Raw genomic sequence first — 12452 nt, forward strand, 5'->3', positions numbered from 1 at the left:
CCGCCCGCGCCCGACCGCAACTGGCTCAGCCCCGCGACCGCCCGACCGCCCGGTGGCGTCACGCGAAGCCTGCCCACGCGCTGCGCTGACTCGGAAAAGCGGCTGAAGCGCAAACAAAAAGCCGCAGCCCACGCCGACTCGGATTTCTCGCACCCCGCCGGCACTTTGCGGGGCGTCGCGCGGGGGCGCCCCCGGGAGCCCGCACTCCCCGCCTGGCACGCGCTGCGACGCCGGGCTCCCGCTTCCTCGCGGCCGACGGCGGAGCCGCCCGGCGGGCAGAGCAGCCTGGAATGAGCCTGCGGGAGCAGGCAGGCCCCCGGGAGGCCTAGCGGCCCGGGGAGAGCTCCCCGCGGTGCGCGCCCGGAGGCTCCGCGGCCCCGCGGCGAGGGGCGCGGCCAGGCTGTCAGAGCCCGCCGGCGCGGCCGCCTGCGCCACGAGAGCCGGGGAGGCGGCGCCCGCCCTCGGACGGCCGCGACGGCCGGGAGACGGGACGCGCCAGACCGCGGCGGTGTCGGGCGCGCGCGTCCAACTTGGAGGCTGGAGCCCGCGCCGGGCAGGCGCGCGCCCGCGTGGCTCGCGCAGAAGCTCCGGGCTCGTGTGACCTTTCGGAGAGCCGGAGCGGGAGTAGTGGAGTCAGAGCTGACTGATTTCTTGTCCTCATTCGCGGAGGCAGCCAGAGCGCTCCAGCCGCTCCTGGAGCCCAGAGGCCCCGCGCCCAAGCCCCGGCCGCCCTTCAAGCCGCGGGCTATTTCTGAGCGCGCGGGAGTCGGTCTCCAGCACAGTCGGGACGTCTTGTAGATAAAGTTTCGTCTGGCCTCTTCGCCCGCACAGTCCCCGCCTGGCGGCCCTCCTCCCACGGCGGCGCGGGCGGGGAGGTGGCCGCGGGCGCCTCCCGGCGCGAAAGGGCGCCGCGCGCGCAGCCGCCGCCGCGCCGACCTCCCGCTCCAGCCGGCCGCCGCGCCGAGCCCGGCCGCCAGCGAGGCCGGACGCCCGCAGGGCCCCGAGCGGTGGCGACGGGGTCCGTATGGCCGCTCCCTGCCGGCGGGCGGTGCGCGCCACGGAGCTCGCCGGCCGCGCGTCGGGCTCGGAGCGGCTCTGAGCCGCGCCGCCTGCAGAGACCGACCCAGCGTCCCGCGGAGCCGCGGGCAGGGACAAGGAGCAGGCGGCGGCGGTGGTTCCTCCCGAAGGGCAATGTGGCCGGCCGGCGCGGGCACCAAGCTGCCCTGCCCCCGGGACTCTGCGCTGCGGCGGGCGGCTTTCTCGGGGAACCTCACGGCCCTGCCTTCTCACCTCGTGCCCGCCGGCCGCAGCGTCCGGGTCTTCATCAGCGCCAACCCCGAAGGTAAGTCCCGCTCGGCTTTGCCGGTCCGCCCTCCCGTCCGTCCTGGCTGCGGGGCCGGCGCGTGTGCCCGGTGCGCCCCGCGCCCCTTCCCGCAGCTGCGGCCGCGGCAGCCCGCGGCGCGTGGGGATTTCATTTGAGTCACTTTTATTCTCCCCTCGCTCGTCCGCTGTGCCTGCCGACTTCACCTGGGACACCCATTCTTGCCCCCACCTTCCCGGTTACTCCCCCGTCAAGCTAAGAAACGCGCACAGCCTTAGCAGGAGCTTCCGGCAGCTCCGTTCTGCCGCCGCCGCCCCGGTTCCCTTTCTTTTAGCGGTTTCTTCTGCGAGGTTACCGCGGACGCAAAGGCAGGTCCTTTCGCCCTCAGCTCCGCGGCGGGTGCCCGAGTGCGGGCTCCCTCCTTGCCGCTTGCTGCGCCGGCGGGGTGAGCGGCGCCCGAGACTCGCTCTGGCAGGTGCGACGCTACCCTTGGGCTCGGGGCCCAGCGGACCCTGGTGAGCCTAGGCCCGCGGGCGCCGAGGGGACGCGCTCCGCGGGCGGACCGGCTCCGCGCTGGGGCGCTGGCGCGGGCGCGTCTCCGCGGGTCCCGGGCCGCCGTCTCGGGTCGGAACCCGGCCTGGCCGCGCTCCCCAGGCACCTGCCAGACGCTCGGTGAGAACTTGTTGACGCGTTGCGTTCGCAGTCACGGCGGCTGAGCGCTGGGTGGTCAGATCCTGTTCATCACTACCTTTCCGTTCTGGGTCCCGAAATGTTGGATTTCATTCCCAGTGAGTGGGGAAAAGAAGAATGTGTTTGGGGCTGAATAAAACTGCAGGGATTCCTCTTTTCTAAGAAAAAAAAATGTTCGGCCATAAGATGAGTTTATAGGAGACTGGAATAGATGTGAGAGATTTGAGAATTAGCTTTCCCTGCACTCTAACAAGCCTTGGGTCGTATTTTCACAGAGTGAAAGAAAAAAGAAAGTTTACCTTCAGCAGTCATTGGATAGAATCCTCGTTTGAAAGCCCAAGGCTCTGGTTGCCTGTGGAAAGCACTCAGGAAGGACCAATAAAAGTAACTTTCTAGAAAATTATCGTTTACACTCAAAAACATGGCACTAGCACAGTTTTAGGTAAAAAATCACGTTATGAGAAGGGAAGTAGGGAAGGAAATAGGTACCATGCGCTAATTAGTATTAGGACTACACACTTTTCTTCGGGGAGAGCATGATTGTCCTTTTATCTGTTACAGCTCGCTTTCATAGAACTTAATTAAGGAGCCTTTTAGGAAGATATATTGTGCTCTCAAAAACTCATTCTATCTCAGATATGTTCCAGGATTTTTACCTAAATTTAGATTTTAAAAAAAACAAACAAACATGGAAATATGCAGCCTATTAAGGATTTAAGGAAATCTGCAAGTTAAGTTTTGTGTTGCTTTTTAAAATATTCTGAAAGCATTTTTAAAGTGTTTGAGAGAATTATGTTAGAAAATGTTTAGTTCTGAAATTTTTAATTCTCCTGAGTTTATAAAAATATCTTATGAAAAGTGTTTAAATTTGGTGATGTGAAGCCAGTTAAATCACTCTTTTCCTTTTAAAAAGCTGCTCCTAAAATACAATGAAAATTCTGTTAATATGATGAGTAGTTGTTTTTTTCTCACTTTAAATTTGCAATTTCTAGGATAAAAATAATGAGTTTATACTGAGTCATGTTAATATTGAATTAATATACAAGATTAATGTCGTTTTTCTTAAGCCTTTCCATGTGATTCTTCAAAATCCTTAGTTTCTTGAAATAAAAGCTTTAGCATATATTAATTCGAGGAAAGCAAACAGGAGAAAGGAGGCAGTCATGCCTCTTGTGCACTGTTTGAGCTGGACAGCTTCCACACTGATCTTTAAAAAAAAAAAAATTCCAGAAATGTGAAGCTTACCTGGGAAGTTTCAATAGGAGCAGGTCCTCAAATTTTATCCTGATTGGAGAGCTGGTGGAATACTGAATAAAAAAGACAGAGATGGGCATTTTTAATGATCTGAACATGAATCTTCAAATCTTGGTAAATGCTCTGTCAGAGGCAGCACTTGACCGTAGTATCTTTATGGATGCAATTTAAAAAGCAAATGGTTGTGTTTTGGTACAATCCAGTATTAGATTCTTGGCCAGTGCTGAAGAGTCTGTCTGCTGTCAAATTAAGACAAAGAACATTATCTCATGCTTTCTTTTACAAGCGTAAATCCAATTTATGTTCTAAATAAAAGCTGTTTTGTATTGAACTCACAGAAATATTTTGAGAATCCAGCAAGGCTCTTGCTTAGATTACAGTTTTAATAGGTGTTGCTTTACAAGGCCTGTATGGAATTTTCCCATCAGTAATGCAGATAATATATGCATTTACTAGGAAAGATGACTTTCCCATATATTAGCTTATTCAATATTTTGATTTTCATTTCCATCCTCATACAACCCTCTGAGGGTGGTGGACCTGGAGGTGTTCTGCCTGTTTTACGGATAAGAAAACTGAGGCTGTATCAAGTTAAGCTGCTTGCCTGAAATCATATAGCAGAGTGAAACAAAGTAGAGCCCATAAGATACTCAAAACCCATCTCTTAGTACTCTGGCGGGCCGAGGCTGCTGTGGAATATCTCTGTGAAATATCTCACACCCACAGTACAAGAGAATAAGCTGGGTGTGGCAGATAAGAGCTGTCCAGCATCTTCTCGCTGTCAGGCTTCAAGAGTATGAATAGCTGAAAGGGCACATGGCTGCCCTGACCCACTTTGCTCCCACCAAGAGGTAGCCCTAGGCATTGAAGGAAATTTCAGGAAGTGCTGGATGCCAATAGACATGTTCCTGTCCAGAAGTATATCTGCAACTGACCAATCCCTACCATGTGGAAGAAGCTGGAGAAGGACCCCTCTGGAGGAGGCAATAGCCCAGATTTTCTTAAATGGATGGGCCTTGGTCTTCATCTAGTCCCACCTCCCACCCCACATAGAAATCCCATCTGCGGCATCTGTATCAATCCTGGGAAGATTTTTAGTCATTTAGCTACTGTCTTTCTGCCAGAACTGCACTTACACCTCCTCAGAAAAATGATTTTGCAACACATATAATACCCTCCACTGTGATTAGCCTAAATAGCCTGTGCATGTGGAGAGAGAGGAACCTGCATGGTTCCCTCCCTTATTAGGGTTTAAGGGCCCTCCTCTTCCTTGCCTTGATTCTTATCAATTTGGAATAAGGTAAAGTCTTAGCAAAAAAAGGAAGACCAAAATACCCCCTTTACTACTGATTAAGAACTGGCACAGGTCCGTAATCCCTCAATCCCTTATCTCTGATCCTCTGGGCCAGATGTGATCTTTGGTTGTTTTTTTTTTTTTTTAGATTTTGGGGACAACTATCTATATACTGTTTAATATATGGGGCCTAAGTAAATACTCCACATCAAATATGAACATGTCTGTAAGTAAACATGACTTCACTCCATGTTGTACAGAACTTTCTATAATGCTGGAAATGTTTTTTCTGATATGGTGGCACTAGGCACATGTGGCTAGGGAGCACTTGAGATGTGGCTAGCATGACTAAGAAGCTGAATATGAATTTTATTTCATTCCAATGAGTTTAAATTTAAATAGACATGTGTGGCTACTGGTTATTGTATCAGACAGCAAAGCTCCAAGTGGAGTGATAAAGATTGTAAGTATCTTCATGTCAGTTAAGGTCAGGTTTGGCTGTTAATGACTTAGGTCACTTCAAGTTTTGCTGCCAGATGGATTGGGGGAAAACTTTTATTTTCAAATCATTGGGGATTCTGGAATTTCAGGTAAGAGATATGAACTTTTATTGGGAATATGGTTTTAACTGCAGGCAAGTGAGTTTCCCTATATTGAACCCCAGAATTACACAGACTTGCCCTCCCAGTCACTGTCAGCAATGGGTGGGACACAGAGCATCCTCACCGACCCATGTGCAGAGCCAACTCCTTTAAAACTGAAGATGTGGAGGAGCAGAGAAAAATGGCAGTTTTACTTACAAGAAAGAAAGAAGGGGCTGGGCTATCTTGTTCAGATTTTTCTTCCAACTGCAGCCATTGGATCAAGACTCTTCTCCTCCCCTGGGGAGTGATTGACAGCACCCACTGTCAGGGCTACTGCACTAGTGCGTCTCCATCTGCACAGAAAATGACATCCGGAATGCAGAAGAAGATCTTCTAACCCCTACATCTGTGCATTTTTCCGCCCACTCACATTTCTGCACTGGTCATCTTTGAGAGCTGTGCACTCTTGCCCGCAGTGTTGAAGACCAGATGTTCAGATCGTTACCACTTAGATTTCTTTTGTGTATATGACTTTGCATCTTCCTAGGCCCTTCTCCATGCCTTTAGGGTCTCGGTGGGAAAGCTTGTTCTCCATTTTGATGGAAGCCACAGCTAAGAGATATATATGTTCTCCTTTCTTATGTGTACACGGATTCATTTGCTACAACCAGAGGTCATTTGTTTGAACTTGCGTTCTGGGCAAGAGGCAGAAAGATCTGCATGGAGAAATTTCACATGAAACCTATCAGTATTTACCATTACTCTTCTTACCTTTCCTAGTATCCTAATTATTTCCATGGCTCCCTATTTTTCATTGTCTTTACGACTAATGGGAAAAAACACAGCAAAAACCACATATATACATATTAATGTAAATGTGTGTATATGTGTGTGTGTGTACAGAGCCCTTTTGATACCACAGGAACATCTTTAAAAACTAAGAGTCTTCAAGGAAAATGTACTGAGTTGATATTTTATGATAAATGCATATAGGACATTTATAACAAATGAGTTCTAAAATTTTAGTGATTGTATCTTCTAAGTCCTTAGGCAGACATTAATCAGGGCAGGAGAAAGTATTAGCTGCAAGGTAGATTTGGGAGCCAGTCTTCCTGAATTCGAATCCTCAGTCCACTATTTTAATTGTATGATTTCTTGAGCAAGTCGTTTCACATTTTTCTTCTCAGTTTCCTCATTTGTAAAAGAGGACAGCAACAGTGCCTGCTTCGCAGGGTTATTGAGAAGATTAAGCTAATAGATTCAAACCACTTAGAACAGTGCTGGGCACATAATAAGTATTAAATAAATGTTATCTGTTCTTATCATTATTATTTTTCCACTATGATCCGGACAATGCAGATATGTTTGTACAAACATAAATAGGCATGTCCTGCAAGGAATGCAGTCCATAGAGGCATATCAGGTAGAACTCAGAACATAAGCAATGCTCAGAACTCAGAACATAAGAAATGCATTGTTAGTCAGTTTCATCATGGTGTGAACATGGTGGAGTCCTCACACTAACCTTAGACGGTTAGCCTGCTGCATACCTGGGCCATAGTGTATGGCCTTTTGCTCCTAGGTTACAAACCTACACAGCATGTTACTGAACTGAATACTGTAGGCAGTTGTAACATATGGTAAGTATTTGTGTATCTAAACATAACTAAACATAGAAAAGATACAATAAAAATATAATATTATAATTTTACAGGACCACAGTCATACATGTGGCCCCTTGTTAGCAAGGACATCTATATGTGGCGCATGACTATAGTAAAACAGAAACTACTCTAGCTTTTTCATGGAATTAGATGCTTCCAAAAGTCATTGTAAGGGTTGGAGGAGTAAAAGTGAGGGGCACCACTGGGTATTTAGTTTCCAGAGGGCAGGAAACTATAGAAAGCACTACCCCTGGGTACTGGCTAGCTGGCCACCATCTACAGAAACACACATCTGCTGAAACCCGCATGTAAGCCACCATGACTGGCAGCAGAGGAACTTTCGTGGTTCCCTTCATCCTCCAGAGCTCATGCAGGTACATTTCTTTGGCAGAACTAGAATTGTATTTGTACCCTGTCAACAAGCAAATCTAGGAGCTTCCAGGCTTCCAGCCCCTACACTAAAAGCAAGAGAATAGAAGGAAGGGGTAATGGATACTCAACACCAAGAAATACTGTCTAGCCCAGGGGGAAGCAGGCAAATTCACTCTTTCAACTAGCAATTATTCATGAAGCACCTACTCTATAAGGAGTGCTTTTAGGTGCTTAGAATACTGAAGTAACAAAAGGAACCAGGTCTCTGCTCTTAATGGAGTTTACATAAATATAGGTGATGAGTACTATGCTAATGATATAAGCAAAGCATTAAAGGGGCACCAAGGAGGGTTATGTAAACCACCTGGGAGGCGGGTTCACAGTGAGTGTTGGGAGGGCTTCCCAGACAAATGAATAGAGCCAGGGTTTAGAAACTATTCTGCACGATAATTGAATATGAGGCAGAGCAATAATGAGCTCTCAACAGGGAATAGAAAGAAATAGCTTTATTATTCAGCCAAGAGTTTTTCCTTTTGAATAGGAGTGTAGCTGTTGTCTTGAGGTGATATTATCATTTGCCCCCTGAAGGTGGCTCATTTAGAATGACATTTGAAAGAAGGCATGACTTGGACTATAAAGGTATGCTATATACAAGCAGATTGTGACTTGGTGGTTTAAAATGTCAGTTACAAATCTTAAAATTCTTGTTACACCATAGCAGTGATACCATTTGTCATTTGAAAAGGTTTCTGTAAGTATGTATTTTATTTCTGTTTCAGTTGTCTATTCCTGTGTGTCAACCCACCCCAAAACTTTAGTGGCTTAAAACAGCAATCATTTATCATTCTCACAATCCTGTCCTTGGTATTTGGGGCAAGGCTTGGCTGGGTGGTTCTTCTGCTCCACAGGGTGTTGAATGGAGTCAGTCCCTCAACTGCTTTCAGGTAAGCCAGGGTGGCTGGGCTGGTGGGCTGCAAGGTCCAAGAGGGCTTGATTCTTATGTCAATGTCGGCCCCTAGGTGCTTCTCTGTGAGGGAGCACTCTCCCTCCCTCCTTCCCTCCCTCTCTCTCTCTCTCTCCCCCTTACCCCCATCTCTCCCTCTCTCCAGCTTTTCTCTCATCTTTCAGGAGTCTAGCCCAGTATTCATTATAGCAGGTGGGATTTCTCAGACAAAGGAATGAAAGCTGCCAGATCTCTTAAGGCCTGAGCTTGAAAGTCCCAGAATGTCACTTTTACTACATTCTGTCATCGATGCAAGTCATTAGGCTAGCCCAGATTCAAGGTGCAGAGGAATAGACTCCATTTCTTCATGTGAGGAGAGGTATGTGTATACAGGGAAGGGAAGAATTAATGGTGGCCAACTTTGAAAACCACCATAACCTCCCAGTTATAGTGTGTAGTTTTTTTGACCTTCCTTTGTCATAATTAAATTAAATGGGATAACACACAAAAGGTGCATAACCCAGTGGCCTTGCATCTAGCAGGTGTTCAACAAGTGTTAATAATTAGTTGTTTTCATCATTATTGTGTGTTGTTGAGGGTTGAGAATGTTTCAGTAAATAGCATCTTTCTTCCCCTCCCACATTCTGAACTAACTGGAAACTAGTTGTTGAAAAAAGACCAAGAGTTTACAGATAGGAGATCATAAATAATCACCATTTTTTTCCTGATAAAGGAAATAATGGAGAATGTTTTTATGGTTCCTAACACCAAACAGCAGAATTAGACATTCTCCCATCCAGTCACTGGCAAAGGTCGGCCCCCAGAAACCCTCCATCCTATGGCCTGCCCCATGAACACGAGCCTGGAGGAGAGAGCAAACCCATGCTCCCTGGGCAGGTCAGTTCCTAGGGGCAGGTGGGCCAAGCTTGCCTGGCTCATTACTCCCAGGTTTTCCAGGTCTGGGAAGGGTAAGTGAGGAGGTAAAGGAGTCCAGAGGGGAGCATCTTGCATCATGGCCACACATCTAATATGAAGAAGAGAAGACAGTGATCTATAAGCTATGAAAAATAATGGCAGGAACCATACGCAAATATCAGGATCAGAATACTTGGGTAAGGTAAGTGCTTAGAATGGTCTTGGGGAAGAGTCACTTCATCTCTCCAGACATAAGTAGTTTTAAACCACAATTTTTAGGTGGATTGATGTGCAGTAATAGATAACTGAAAAATAACATAAAAACCCATAAACACCTTTTAAAATGGCAAATGATGAAATTCCTACAGAGTAATAGAAAGTAATTGGGTTCAGTAAAGATGAAGGCTCTTTGACAATTTGAGAAATTGCTGATAATAACTGACATGATAATATGTATTTCACTGATACAGCAAGAAATTATCGACAAGTAACCAGCTTTGTACTCTAAACATTGCATGGATTCAAATCTAAGGCAACTACAGATCTATAACACAAGTATTCGGACATTAAAGGTTGTCTGTTTACAAACATAAAACAACTGTAATAAGCCAGTAGTTTAAAGTTCTTTTTAACTCAAAAAAATTCTGATTTTTGCTTTTAATGGTCATATGATTTAAATAAATACAAAACTCGTAGCAGTGCCTCAAAAGCATATGTTGGTGCTGAGTTATCATGCATACATAATCAATCTAGAAGGAAATGTAGTGATATTAACTTAAAGATACGTTTGTGTCACTTCTTCAAAGCGTTAGCTTCCATTGCAATTTTTGTTGAAACCAAACAGGACTCATTCTGCAAATTAAAGCATGTTGGCTAATGTATAATTAGAAAAAAGAGCTATGTGATAGAAAGTTAATGAAAAGATGAAAAACTGCAGCTTGGATGCAATTCAAAGGGAATAAAACCCCCTTCTAATGAAATACTTCCTTGAAATCTCATTTTCATTCCAAAATATCTCAAAGACTATAACATGGGCACACTCAAAGCAGAGAGCAAAGCACAGATGTCAGATGTCTTACTCCTGGAGTGATTACAGAATTCAACTCGGAAATGAGACCACAAAATTGAAGGCTATCCTTCATAATGCTTAATCTGATCTGTTACATACAGTGCCATTCAAGGAGATTCTTGCCACTGAATGTATTTCCTTCAGATTTTATTCTTAGCATCAGCTACAATATTTATTATTAATAGATACCCATTGTGTATGACCAAACTCCTAAATGGGTGGTGTGGAGAGTTACAAAGGAAGTAAGAGAAACATACTGCTGTTTTTATTCTTTAGACTCATTCATCTAGGAAACAGTACAAAAACAACTATCAAAAAGTACAAATACTGCAGTTGTGAAGGGGATATTTGCATGCAAAGGTCAATTGGAATAATTGGAATCAACTTGTTGTATCTGATAGCCCACTTAAGCATGAGCTATTCAAATTTGGCCAAAAGGGAGAGACTTCAGATCTGAAAAATGATCTGCCTACTGTAGAGGTGTGACCAGTGGGGAGCTGGTCCAGCTGTAGGTTGAAGGGAACAAGTCCAGATCCAAGAGAGGGCACAGTTTTTGAAGAGAAAGCATTTGATACCAGAGAGCCTGATAATGTCTAAAGGTTCCCCAGCAAGTGAGCAGAGCATATGCTGAAATTTTAGTTTGCTTTAGAGTCAGAAGAGTAGCTCTAGAGTTTACTTAGATTATACTTGGGGGACTTTGCACAGGTGCAGAGCTTGATGGTCTTGAGCACATGACTCCCATGCTGAGGAGTGCACGTGTGGAGGAGTTATCCACGAAGTCATGGGGGATGAGAACATTCACAAATTAGGGAACCTCGGGCTTGAAGAACCCAAGTGAACCGGAAATGCCGTAGGTGTCAGGGCTTTGCGACGCTCGGAGTTTCGGCCTCCTCCCGCGGGGGCGGGCCTGCGGCCGCGGCCGATGCGAGGCGGAAGTGGCGCCGCACCAGTTGCTGGGCCCGGCTTTTAAAAATTGGCCATTTCCACTTTCCGTGCTTTGAAACACTTTTCTCAGAACCCAGCCGCCCCAGGGAGAGCCCCCGAGGAGAGAGGGGCAACAGCCGGCAGGGCTTTTCCAGCCTGGAGGGTGGGCCTTCCCGCCGGCTCGCGAGGACTCGGGAGTCCAGGGGAAGGCGCTGTTGTTTTCAGCCACTGACTTGGGTTTGGTGTGCAGAAATTGATAAATGAGATTAGCAAGGTAAGTGCATTATAGTATGTACCGGCTAAGAATAAAGAATTTGGAGGTTAGATCCAGATTTGAATCCCAAGATTTGTTAAAAACTTGGGTATGGTATTTAGTCTCTTCAAACTACATTTCTCTTCTGAAAATTGGGAAAATTGGGTTGTGGTGAGAAAGAAATGAAATACTATACGTAAGCACCTAAAACTGCCTGAAAGGTGCCAAAGACTCAAAAAATTATAGGTCAGAATTTCTTAAAAACCCCAGAAAATAAAGAGCTAAGATGGTCACAAGGGAATGAGAATTACTTGGATAACTTTTTAAAACAATTATGGCACAAAATGGGTGATTATTCTCAAATTACACCACCTATTCAGTCATGTATGCTTTTAGCTAGAGGGTACCAGGTAAAAATACATTTTTAAAATTTTGGTTTAACACAAAAATATGGATTCAGGCCAAACTATAAGGTATTAGGTTAGTTACATCTCTAAATAATAGAGCAGAAACTAATTTTCCAAGAAAAAAAATTTGGCAAAAACACATAACTCTTGAAACCACAGGTAGCAAGCAGAATTCAATAAAGTATCATTGAAAGAAAATAAAAAGTTAGCACTTCACCTTTTATTGTAAGATATGCCAAACTCCTATACTAAAAATCATAATTTCTTTCAACATAAAGCATGCCTTTAATGCTGCTTTAAATATGCATAAAGGCTCATGTCTCATTTTGCCAGTTCTGTCACTCTTTTGGACTCTGATGCACAGTTTGCTTGCCACAGATGTTCCAAAGAGCTTGCGGTGCCCACGTTTATGTGGGAAAGACCACACTTGATAAAACTAAGCAGCCACAGTCATCTAGGAAGGCGTTCAGTACAAATCTCATGAATGACTGAAAAACTATTTAGTTCCAGGTGGTCGCTATTGTAGAGTGGCCCGGCCAACTCTTTATGTCACTTGACCATTTGTGTTGTGCTCCTGCAGTGGCTGCTGCAGTGGCTTCTGCACGCCACGTTACAGTGAGAAGGACGTGAATGCCCTTAGAGGCCTGGGTGTCTGGGGACACCTGGGTGTCTGGGGAGCGGGAGGACGGGGGAGAGGGGTCTCTCGAGTGAGTCAGCACATGGGCTGGGGGTATGTGAGTGATGACTTGAATCTGGAAAGGG

General features: G+C 46.1%; 1 protein-coding gene and 1 long non-coding RNA gene across 2 annotated transcripts in view; both read left to right on the forward strand.

The window, feature by feature from the left end:
* Nucleotides 1-535: 535 nt before the first annotated feature.
* Nucleotides 536-12452, forward strand: part of NWD2 (NACHT and WD repeat domain containing 2) — a 216415-nt gene continuing 204498 nt past the window's right edge. Inside the window, exon 1 of the mRNA XM_012770996.2 lies at nt 536-1342. Within this exon, the coding sequence (XP_012626450.1) occupies nt 1192-1342 (151 nt within the window). The 5' untranslated portion in view covers nt 536-1191. The remainder of the gene's footprint in view (nt 1343-12452) is intronic.
* LOC142870085 (uncharacterized) lies at nt 2778-12327 on the forward strand. The gene is made up of 3 exons (XR_012918646.1): nt 2778-6783; nt 7959-8123; nt 8308-12327. It is a non-coding gene; the product is annotated as an uncharacterized LOC142870085 (long non-coding RNA).

This window comes from Microcebus murinus, chromosome 3, assembly GCF_040939455.1.
Source record: "Microcebus murinus isolate Inina chromosome 3, M.murinus_Inina_mat1.0, whole genome shotgun sequence".
Lineage (NCBI taxonomy): Eukaryota > Metazoa > Chordata > Mammalia > Primates > Cheirogaleidae > Microcebus > Microcebus murinus.